This window comes from Aotus nancymaae, unplaced genomic scaffold (assembly GCF_030222135.1).
Source record: "Aotus nancymaae isolate 86718 unplaced genomic scaffold, 86718_ANA_hifiasm-v0.15.2.pri h1tg000004l, whole genome shotgun sequence".
NCBI classification, from domain to species: Eukaryota; Metazoa; Chordata; class Mammalia; order Primates; family Aotidae; genus Aotus; species Aotus nancymaae.
Window position 1 is genome coordinate 10,013,625 of NW_026988415.1, and position 12,542 is coordinate 10,026,166.

Sequence of the window (12,542 nt, forward strand, 5' to 3'; positions counted from 1 at the left end):
TCCATAAGCAAAATTGACCAGAGTTGTCCTGTTGACATTTTCTTGGTACATTTCTGATCAGATAGAATATAGACCTAACCAGCAGAATTATTTATTCCAGTACAAGAATTTAAATGAAGGGAAAACGTGAGGGCATGCACTCCTCAAAATGCATTCTGCTTTATATACCAACGTAACTCAGACTGTGACCCCATTCTAACCCAGGTGCATTTATTTTCCAATGCAACATCACTGTAATTCTTCAAGTGATGATTTCTTAAGTGCTTTTCTTATTAGTGTTGAGAAAGTTTTCCCCTTTTTCTGATTTTACTCTGTGTCATAATGATCTTCACGAGCTGAAGGAATTTTTTGGCTTGCATTTTATTCTCATGACATTTAGAATGTCAGGACTGTGGAAATGTCGTTTTTGTGACTGGGAGTTGCAAATTCAGTTAATGAAACTGTGTGGCTGGAACAGAGCCTCACCCTCACACTTGCTGTAAATGGGGCTGATTTGCATTCTCACCTCAAAACTCTTACTTCCTGAGTTTAGCTCTCTCCGCAGTCCCTGCACTCTATTTCTACTCTTGATATAGCCTTTACCTAAATCAAAGTACCCACATGGCAACTGCAGTTGAAAGGTAGCAAAGACTCTCCAGATACCATTTTGTTTAGACTTGACTTCAGGACACCAATGTCTGAAACCATGGAGTCTGCATCTGATGCAGATACTGAGGCGCTAAAAATAGGAAAAAAATTGAATGGACAAATGGCTTTTCCTTTGGATATTGTTCCCAGAAGGTTATTTTGTTGGTGATGTGGGCTGCCATACCCGACCATTGTCTTTTAAGCCAGAAGTTTTCATGCAGGGTTAGAGCTATTTGAGTAGAACTGCTCTGATCTCAATAAAAGGCATCAATTTGCAGAGTTTTTTGGATGAGAAAAAAGTTTGAATATACAAGCCACCTTTAGTGAACCTTTCCCTGTCATTTAATTTAGTGGTTCACTCTAGATGCTGAGCAAATCTGCCTGTTCTAGATTAAGTGCCTGGCTGTATGTGTTAACCTACCCAAGGGTGAGCATGGCTAGCTTGGGGCTAGCCTCAACTACTATTACAAATAGCCATCATTCCGAATATGACACTTAATGTTCACTAAAAACAAGTAAGATGCCCAGGTCAGGTTCCAGTTGATGAGACTCTTATCTCTTTCAGATTTCCACCTCAGCAGATTCCATATTACCTATGGGAATGCAGTCTTCTTATCTAGACTATGTTAACACTGCAGAAAGTAAAGTAGAGCTTTGGGTAATGATCTAGTAAATTTGATGAGTGAAAAGAAGCTACAGTCTTCCTTTTAGTCACTACTCCTTTCTCCCACCAAACCTTGCATTTCTAGTTGTGATTGTCATTTAGTCAAATCATTAAGTTAATAGTCAGACCATCACTTCAATTAATGCAGTATATAAACAACTTGCTGTCGTTATTAGCTTACATGTATAGAAATGACCTAAATGAAAGTGCAAAGAAGTCTTGAAATAGTTTCTTAGGCCATTTAGTATTCAATAAACCAGTACACATTGTTTTTTTCCTGTTAAGTGTAACCTGTTTTCTCTTTGTTGAGTCAAATTTAAGATCTATGTAACTTTATGTTACTAAAGACAGTGTCATTTAATTCCTATCCATACCATTGCAAGCATTTGCTTAACCTCTTTTAATGTGGCCCACACTGGGATTAAAAAGTAGAAAGATAGGTTTAGGACAGTGTTTGACATGAGAAACAAGAGGAAGTAGACTGCTCAGCTCATTTGGAAAATATTGGGGTCTTTTATTATCAGGCATAATCTTTTAGACAACCAAATGATTGTAATCTATATTGAAAAAATTGTGGGGCTACTCTTCTTCATATTGCCTTTCCATCTTGCAGCTCTGACTAATGGTGGAACTTTATAGTGTAAGTATATAATTCAAGCCAGTAGCTGTTATTCACCTTTTATTGACTGGGATGTGTGTGTATTCTAGGTACTATTATGAAGTAAACAAGAAACCCTCAAATTTTTAAAAATATCATTGGGGAGACATACACATCAGACCTAAATACAGCAATGTGATCATAATCAGGAAAATTGTGGGGAAATGCAAAGTGTCTGGTGCTCTTTGATTTTGGTCAAGTCAACAGTGGTGACAGTCACCATGTATATAGTACCTTAAAGGTTATAGATTATTATTATTGAGCTTTTTTTTTAATCTTTACATTCTTGTGCAGCAGGTATTGTTAAGGTTAATATTTGAAGTTCATAGAGGTAAAGAGATTTTCTTAAGGTCACAAAGTTAGTAGGTGGTGGAGCCAAGATGGAGTCCAAGTGTTCCATTAAGTCGAACCATGTGGTAAGTTTTGATACACAAAGTAGGTGATTTCACATGTTCAACATACACTTCAGAGCTTTTTCTACCCTACAGCAGTTGTCTCACTAAGAAATAGGAAAAGTCTTTTTTCTTTTTTTAGAAATTATAGTTTATTCAGTGAAATAATAATCAAGTTATGTAAATCTATATTCTTGACATGGAAATACATATATATATATATGTATGTGAGAAAAATAGATTACATAGCAAACAGAATGAGGTTATATTTTTGTTCAAGTGGTAAATATACGGATATGGTGTCTAGAGGGATAAAAGTCAGAATGTTAGCTATGATTGTTTCTGTATGATGGGATTAATATGTGTTTCAGGGAAAACTCCCAAAATGTGTTTTTACTGTGCTCTCACACCAAATAACACAGAAGACTTCTGTGTCCAAATGTGGGAGGGAGCAGTTTTTCTCACCAACAAACAGTAGACACCAACTGGATGTCCTCTAGTTCAATTCTGTCTACCTAGAGATAACATTGGATCCCACAGGAAATCCCTAAGACTGCCCATGCCTCCCAGACACCAGTCGCAAGTCTGAGCCTCCATAACTTTTCTGACTGACCAGCTTCAAGATGGGCTACTCACAGCCCCCTCTTTGGGTTTGATTGGCTTGCTAGAGCAGCAGACAGAAGTCAGGAAAACACTTATGGTCACCAGTTTCATATGAAGGATGTTGCAAAGGATACAGACAAAGAGACGTGTAGGATGACGCATAAGGGAAGGGGTGTTGAGCTTCCATACCTTCCCTGGGTGTGCCACCCTCCAGGAACCCCGACATGTTAGTTATCTATAAGCCCCTGTTTTTCTTTTAGTGTTCTCACATAGCCACTCAACACAACACTCTTGACACAAGCTATGTGGAGTTTTCTCCTGACACACCAAGCAAGCAGTTCTCCAGCAAACACCAGCTAGGTATCTTCCAATTCACTTTTGATACTGCCTACCTGGAGTTAGTGTATTGTGTCAGATCTCACAGGTTGAGCGCTCAGTCCCACAAGACTGCCCCCGACTTCAGATGCCGGTTGCTAGTTCAGGTTGTAACTTACGCTTCTGATTGACCATAAAATGGGGTCCAGTAAGTTACTAGACCCCCTCCTTGGATTTGATTAGTTTACTAGAGCAGGTCATAGAACTCAGGGAAACAGTCATGTTTACTGGGGGAAGGGGCGTGGAGCTTCCCTGACCTTTCCAGGCATCCCACCCTTCAAGAAATTCCAGGTGTTCAGCTATTCAGAAGGTCTTTGAACCCAGTTTTTTGGGGAGTTTTGTGGAAGCTTCATTATGTGGACATGATTGACTAAATCATTGGCCATTGCTCTTCGGATTAACCTTTAAGCCCCTCTTTCCTCCTTCCCCAGGTCAGGTGTGGGGCTGGAAATCCCAACCCTACAATCATGCCTTGGTCTTTCCAGTGACCTGCACTCATCTTGAAGCTATCTAGGGCCCCCCAACCATTTGTCCTCTCATTAGCATACAAAAATACTCTTAACACTTTGGAGTTACTAAGGCTTTAGGAGCTTTATGTCAGGAAACAGGAAGGAAGATCAAATATATATTTATCAAATATATATTTAACAATATCATGCAAATGATAGCTTTGAGCCTGCTGATATAGAGGAGTCTTTTTGGCAAGCTTGAAGACAAGGCTGTTTTTGAGAGAGTCAAGCAGCAGCCTCCCGCTTCATTTATTTCTCTCCTTTAAATATGAGAATAGTTTTTTTTTTATTATTATTTTTCTCTGAGACAGTCTTGCTGTGTCGCCCAGGCTGGAATACAGTGGCGTCGATCTCAGCTCACTGCAACCTCCACCTACCAGGTTCAAGTGATTGTCCTGGCTCAGCCTCCCCAGTGGCTGGGACTACAGGCGAGCGCCACCATGCCCGGCTAATTTTGTTTGTATTTTTAGTAGAGATGAGGTTTCGCCATGTTGGCCAGGCTGGTCTCGAATTCCTAACCTCAGGTGATCCGGCCGCTTCAGCCTCCCAAAGTGCTGGGACTACAGGCGTTAGCCACCGCACCTGGCCTAGAATAGTTAATCACAGTTGATTCCCTCCTCTTCTTTTTCTGAGTATAAGTCATATATTAGAGTGGTAGTTCTGTCAATATGATCCTGGGACCAGCAGCATCAACACTACCTGATAAGTTAGAAGTGTAAATTATCTTGTCCCACCTCAGACTGACTGATTCAGAAATTCTGGCAATAGAGCAGCGATCTGAGTTTTAACAAGACCTCCAAGTGCATGTGATACATTCTACAGTTTGATAATTACTGCACTCAGGTATAATTTATAGGCATATAACTATGAGATTCAATGTTTGCAGATTCATACTGCCCAAACTGTTTCACATAGGCGAATAAATTGTACTTTATATTTTAAAGCTGCCATCTTTGACACTAACAAAAGAGATTCTAATGCTCATCCAAGTGCAGGAGGTGAAATAACCCAGGCCTTCAGGAGAAAATGAAGGTTAATAATTTTGATCAGAAAAAAGCCCCAAAGAATTTCATTTGAACTGGAAGAATCTAAATGATACAAGTAATACCACTTGGATTAATTTAAAGAGAGAGTTCAAACTTGGCTGGCTTAACAGGAAAAAAAAGATTGGAATGCCATATTTGTGCCAGTGCTGCTACCATGAAAAGCTTTGAAAAATAATTAGAAAGCAACTACTGCTGTAGTTCATTTCTTTCTCTCTTACGTAATAAAAACCTTAATCTTGTGCTTATGCTTATTCCTGTCAGCCCATAATTTTAACTATTTAATCATAAATTGCCAAAACGAAGATAAAATTGTAGGTTTCCAAAAGCCAGATGTTAAAAATAGAAGAGATAAAAACTGAGATAAAATAGAAATGCTCAAAATGATTTATCTTAATGGTAAATTTATGTCTTAGCTTATGTTTCCATTATTTATGAAAATATACTTGTGTTATACTTTAACCTATCATTAAGACTTCTGCTTTTTTCTACATTTGGAAACTTGAGTATTTTCAAAATATGTATAGTATATAGAAAGAAATTTCAGTTACGGTTTTGATCACTGTTGACCTACTGTATCTTCTAATTAGGTAACTGTTAACATTATTATTGATTCTTACTTATATGATGCGGTACATTTTATTTCAATTCAGCATTTTTATAGAAAATTTTACTTTAAAAAGGGGAAAAATCTTTCATCAGTTTCTGTTTTATTTTGTTACATCCCATTTAATTTATTAGTAAATATTTTTAATGGGTAATATACATACTGGCCCACAAAGAGAGAGAGAGAGAGAGAGAGAGTGTGTGTGTGTGTGTGTGTGTGTGTGTGAGAGAGAAAGTGTGTGTGTGTGTGTGTGTGTGTGAGAGAGAGAGAGAGAGAGAGAGAGAGAGAGAGAGAGAAATAAGCAGTCAGTATAATTTCCCACTTGAAAAATTGATTTATGTAACTAACTTCTTTACATCAAACAGATTAACTGGCTGGGCATGGTGGCTCATGCCTATAATCCCAACACTTTGGGAGGCCAAGGCTTGAGCCCAGGAGTAATAGACCAGCCTGGGCAACATAGCGAGATGCTGTCTCTACAAAAATTACAAAAAATAAGCCTGGTGTGGTGGTGCATGCCTGTGGTCCCAGCTACTCAGGAGGCTGAGGCAGGAGGATTGCTTGCGCCAGAAGTTCGAGGTTACAGTGAGCTATAATGGCTGCTGCATTCCGGCCTGGGTGACAGAGTGAGACCCTGTCTTTAAAAAAAAAAAAAAATGTTAACTTACATTAGAAGGGTTATAAGTTTGATAAAATAGTCACTTTTTATTTGATTTTCCTTTTTGTGGGACAGCATCTCAGTCTATCACCCAGATTGGAGTGTAGTGGTGCGATCTTAGCTCACTGTACCTTTTGTCTCCTGGGTTCAAGCGATTCTTGTGCATCAGCCTCCCAAGTAGCTGGGATTACAGGTGTGCCACCACACCCAGCTAATTTTTGTATTTTTAGTAGAGATGGGGTTTTACCATGTTGGCCAGGCTGGTCTGAACTCCTGAGTTCAAGTAATCTTCCTGCCTCACCTCCCAAAGTGCTGGAATTTCAGGCGTGAGCCACCGTGCCCAGCCAGTAGTCACATTTTTTTCTATTCATCTTTTACATTTGAGTAAGTCTACCTTAGACATGTGATGCCATTTTAGTGTCTTTAAAGATACTAATTTATTCCTCATTTGTTTGGTAATACTGTTTCTGTAATTCCCTGACATTTGACAAGAAGTCTTAGGTGATTTCCTATGGATATGAAAATAGCTTTGCGTTACAGCAAACTAGTCACACTGAAGAAACCAACAATGTATATGTTTGTGTGCTTGTTATAGGTGGATTATATATTTACAGATAAGACTGGAACACTTACCGAAAACAGCATGGAATTCATTGAATGCTGCATAGATGGACACAAATATAAAGGTGTAACTCAAGAGGTTGATGGATTATCTCAAACTGATGGACCTTTAACGTATTTTGACAAAGCAGATAAGGTGCATTTGCATTATTATTTTATATAAGGAATCAATCTATGTATGCATGTTAACATTCCATAGTAGAAAATTTTTTCGTAGGCACATGACATAGACTTTTGTGGGTATTTTGGTTTGTTTGGTTTTTTTGAGACGGAGTCTCGCTCTGTTGCCCAGGCTAGAGTGCAGTGGCATGATCTCGGCTCACCACAACCTCCGCCTCCTGGGTTCAAGCAGTTCTCCTGCCTCAGCCTCCCAAATAGCTGAGATTACAGGCGCCTACCACCATGCCCAGCTATTTTTTTTTTTGTATTTTCAGTAGAGACGGGGTTTCACTATGTTGGTCAGGCTGGTCTCGAATTCCTGACCTCAGGAATCGACCCACCTTAGCCTTGTGAAGTGCTAGGATTACAGGTGTGAGCCACTGCACCCGGTGAATTTTGAATAACTATTGTTGGTTTCACCTTTCTTGTATTACTGACACTGCTGAAATTTGTAAATGAGTAGAATTTATAAGTAAAGAGAATTGTGGGAAATGACATTTGGGTAAAAGCTTGCCTGTCCATATGATCATAATTTTTTGTTCTTTGTCTTTTAAAGCTCTTCCAAGAATGATGTCTGTTCAAATGATTAAGGTCTCAGGAGTGTCTAGGCGGTAAATTAACCAGAGTCTCCCTGCACTTGAGCTATTGCTAGATTGTGAATTAGATACTGAATGAAGTTTTTTAAACCATGAAGAAGTCATTGCTTTGGCTTAGGTGATGCTACAATAACCTGAATGAGTTAACACAGCCTATAGAAAGGCATGCTAGCTGAGAACCGGGAACTTTGTTACGTACTAGAATATATAGCTGATTTGAGTGTTAGGAATTTATACATATCTGCTACTAAGTTTGCTAGAGGTTATAACATTCTGTCTCATTACTGTATTTTCTCTGTTCGCTGTCTAGTTACTGAGTGATCAAATTAAAAATAATAATCATGATTTTATTACTATTCCACAGAATCGAGAAGAGCTGTTTCTACGTGCCTTGTGTTTATGTCATACTGTAGAAATCAAAACAAATGATGCTGTTGATGGAGCTACAGAATCGGCTGAATTAACCTATATCTCCTCTTCACCAGATGAAATAGCTTTGGTGAAAGGAGCTAAAAAGTAAAGTATACTTTCTTATACCTCTCCTAAGAAAGTGAAATCATAGGAGGACAGAAGTTATTTTGTTTTTTCCGTTTCCTTCAGTCACCTTAGCATGTACATCTCCCACTATTTAATAAAAAAACATAACTGCTTTAGCCAAAAGTTTTTGGAAAATTCCCACACCTGACTAGTTAGACCAAGAAGAAAATAGTGACATGTAGGTATTACTTGCCTTACTATTTATGCATGCCAGCCAGAAGTCTGAATCTTCATGTTATGTTTTGCAAATAACGTAACAGTGGCTACTTTTTTATAACACATGCTATTTCTGAGGTGCTCCCAGCAATTTTGACATCATTTGAGAACTGAAAGTCCAGTTTTACCCATGAGGTTTAAGATAATTAAGTGGCTAAAAGGTCAAATCAGAAACCCAAATGGTCTCTCCCTTGGTTACAGTAATTGTGGCTGGGCATTGACTTTCTCTGTTATCATCTCATCCAGGAAAAGGAAGTACAGTTATATGTTGAGATCATATGAAAGAGAAGAGAAGCGTAAACAAGAATGAGTAACCCCATTGAAAATTAATCATTCTAGGCCAAGCGCAGTGGCTCATGCCTGTAATCTCAGCACTTTGGGAGGCCAAAATGGGTGGACCACCTGAGGTCAGGAGTTTGAGACCAGGCTTGCCAACATGGTGAAACCGTGTCTCTGCTGAAAATATAAAAATCAGCCTGGTGTGGTGGCATGCACCCATAATCTCAGCTACTCAAGAGGCTGAGGCAGGAGAATCACTTGAACCTGGGAGGCAGAGGTTGCAGTGACCCTTGATCTTGTCACTGCACTCCAACCTGAGTGACAAAGCGAGACTCTGTCTCAAAAAAAAAAAAAATCATTCTTTAGAGATACACAAGGTCTTTTTTATTGTTTTTGATAGGTACGGGTTCACATTTTTAGGAAATCGAAATGGACATATGAGAGTAGAGAACCAAAGAAAAGAAATAGAAGAGTAAGTAGCTCTGTGTTTGATGTTTGTCATTTCTTAACCCCACAGTCAAATTTAAATGGATTCAGGCAGGGCAGAAAAGGAAATGATGCCACTAAAAATACAGGACTCTGCTCTCCCAGTTCAGAGTTTTACGTAAATGTAGTTAGGGTAGAAGCCATTTTACATAGAATGGCAGAAACTGGGGTTTGAGGTAGAAATTTCAATCTGGTCCACATCTGGGTCCAGTAGCCAGAAACAGAGTCTGCCTGGACTGTTTCTGAAATTTAGATGCCATTTCAGGTTTCTAACATATGTTACAAGAAAAATTAGTGAAAATATGTGAAACATTCTGCTGTCTAGTGTCTAAGCAATCACTCTGGAATTGCAAGCCCAGCCAATAAAGGCAGCTTTGCTGTAGACCAGAAGTTTTGTCTTGTTGGGGATGTTCAAGTGTGAGCCTCAGGGCAAGTACTCTGATGTCCCAGTGTCTTCACATTTCCTCTTTTGCCACAAAGACCCCAGTGAACAAATCTACTTTATCTTAATGGTGGATTTTAATTAGGCTCTGTGATTAATTTGAATTTCTTCTCTGACTTTCATTCTGGCCCCTAGGATCTCCTGAGACCCATCTCAGAAACCTGTAATACATTTATACATACTTGAGTAATGCGCCCCTTTGGAGAGAGATGCATACAAGCCCAGAGGAAGGTTCTTAGTCTGACTGACAGGGACCCAGGGTCATTATCAGAGTTTAGATTCTAGTCTGTCTGCAACAGTGCCCTCATCTGGCCAACAGCAAACCAGACGTCATTGTAGATGTCTTATGCACATATACTCCCCGAAGACTAAGGACCCCCTCACTCCCACCAAAAACGACATATATAATAAATACTTTTTAAAATATTAGTTTATTTTCAAGGAAATATTTCCTCTCACTTTTTCTAATAACCAACTCTTATTTTAACTCTTCTGTATCTCTCCATTGATTAGTTCAGCCATCCCCACACACATTTGAACAATTTCATGATGTCATTCCATTGTTTAAACCCTTTCATTGGCTTTCTTTTGCTCTTACAGTACAATCCCAAATTCCTGAAATGGCTTTTGTGTTTCCAGCCTCTGCTTACCTTTCTTGCTTTATCTCTTGCTATTCCCCTATTAGTGAGTTTTTTTGGCATTGGTGAACCATACTTCAAGTCTTCCATGGGCCGTGTGCTCTCATGTTGCTTTGCTCATTCCGTCTACTCAGAATGCCATGGCCCCCTTTCTTCATCATATTACCCTTTTGGAACCCAGCTCAGGCATGTCCTTTTCCAGGAAGCCTCCTTTCAGATGGCTTCCTTCTGTGTTCTTATATCTTCCCTGTAAGTGCCTTTATTACAGTACTTGAGAGACTAGAAGAGTAGTTATCTCATTATGCTCTGTCTCCCTTATATGGTGACCTGTGTAAGGGAAGGGGCTTACACATGTCACCTTATGATAAGGGAGACAGAGCATAATGAGATAATTATTATAGCAGCATTTTTGTATGGAGTGCCAGGCACAGCGCTAGGTGCTGGGGAATAGACATGAATCTGAGCCACCTCTATTCCCCAGCACCTAGCGCTGTGCCTGGCACTCCATACATAAATGCTGCTAAAATAATTGGCAGAGTGGGACTATTTCTAGACCCCTCCAAATATGGTTTGGTGGGACAGCTCTTTATCCTCCATTTTATGTGGTCATTCTTCTTACCATTTTAAATAGTATACTGAGGGACTATAAATACCCCTTAACCAACACTGATGTCCTCTGACAGCATGTTTTATGTTCAGAGAAATTCTAAGACAAAGGAAAGTACCAGTTGTGCAGACAACCAGTGACCCTCCTGCAAAGAGGATAGCTATCTGTTGATTTAAGATGTTTAAATATCTTAACATATTTCTGTTGTGCTTTATTTTTCTCAGTATGTGCTAGGATTTTTACTTTTCTCATTTCTCTTAAAGATATGAACTTCTTCACACTTTAAACTTTGATGCTGTCCGCCGACGTATGAGTGTAATTGTGAAGACTCAAGAAGGTACGTATTTTAAAAACTTGAATTTTTCTCTTTATTCATTTGTAGGCTTACTGGTTGATTCACTCTTTCAAGAAAGAGAATCATTTCATGTAGTAGCATAGGATTAGTGAAAGTCGTGCGAAGCAGTATTTTTTGTATATGCCTTCATGTATTTTTTTTAAGCAAACGTGTTCAGTTTACCAAGTCGTTAGTGATAGAACCCTTGTTATGACAGGAAGTGTGTTTTCTTGTTAGCTGAACAATATCTCTCTGCCCTGGGTGTTCAAACAGGAACTGAAAGGATGACTTGTGTGTGGTTCATGGTACTAACCAGTCTACCAGTAAAATTTACACGCAGCCACCCAGCATGGTTGGATGGTCTGGGATTACTAGTAGCAGAATCCTTGAGTATAGGGAGTTGCTTATTATTTCTCACTGACCTTCCTGGTTCCCCTACTGCTTGACACTCCCTGGAAACAGGTGAGGTAGAGAGGCGTAAGGTCCTGGCTTCTGGGAACTGGCATTGCAGTTTTACTCCAGAGCTCAGCTTCTTTGTTTAACAAGAGTAAACCTTGTCCTTTGCAGGGGAACTGGTACCATAATCCTGGGCTCCCTCATGTCTTTGGAGGCAACATGGTGGTTCGCCTTCTGCTCAGATTCTGCAAGACCCATAGGGGAGCACTTCTTTTTTATTCAGAGGCTGTCAGATACATGTGTGTATGGTATACCCAGGGGTTAGTTTTCTAAAAATTCTTGATTTATTTCCCAACAATTTACTTTTTACTATTAAATTTTCTAAATTCCTTAATGTGAGAATGGAAGGATATAGACAGACCCTTGGGGGGAACATATTCCACTTTATTCATACTTTGTGGTATGATTGCAAAGTCATGACATTGATTTTAGTAAGTGACCATGGAGTTTGTTTTGTGAACTTTAAAGTACACTTTGGATGTATAAGAATAAATGAAAAAACCACTTAATATTTCAAATACTTGCTATTCTTATGTCTGCACATCCACATGTTCTACAGCAAATGGTGAAATGTCTGCGGAACTGGTCTACAAAGGTCATTGACCTCAGAGCTACACTTTTTGTTGAACTCGGTTGTTTCCCTTAGAAGAATAAAGTGTCTCTCTTAGTACACAACTGTGAATATTTCCTAGGTGTGTGAAGTGATCTAAAGCTGCACTTATACCAGCATTCTATAAAGCTATTTTCAAGTTTCAGTAAAACCATCAAGCCAGTGTTTTAAAAGCTAGTTAATATAGTTTATTCAAAATTATTTCAGCTTGTTTGAGCTTAAGTTTTCTTCTTGACATCTATAGATGCCATATGTATACTCTAGGCCATGGCTTCACTGCATTTCTTTGTTTCTAGGTTTTTTTTTTCCCCCCGAGACAAGGTATTACTCTGTCATCCAGGCTGTAGCGACAAGATCATAGCTCACTGCAGCCTCAACATCCTGGGCTCAAGCAATCCTTCCACCTCAGCATCCAGAGTAATTGG

General features: G+C 39.2%; 1 protein-coding gene across 6 annotated transcripts in view; it reads left to right on the forward strand.

Annotated features, from left to right (window-relative positions):
- ATP11C (ATPase phospholipid transporting 11C) overlaps positions 1-12,542 on the forward strand; it is a 220,415-nt gene that overhangs the window by 150,401 nt on the left and 57,472 nt on the right. For all 6 annotated transcript variants that reach the window (XM_012469904.2, XM_064360833.1, XM_012469903.2 and 3 more), the window contains exons 13-16: positions 6,732-6,893; positions 7,877-8,028; positions 8,945-9,016; positions 10,981-11,054. In XM_012469904.2, the coding sequence (XP_012325327.1) occupies positions 6,732-6,893; positions 7,877-8,028; positions 8,945-9,016; positions 10,981-11,054 (460 nt within the window). The remainder of the gene's footprint in view (positions 1-6,731; positions 6,894-7,876; positions 8,029-8,944; positions 9,017-10,980; positions 11,055-12,542) is intronic.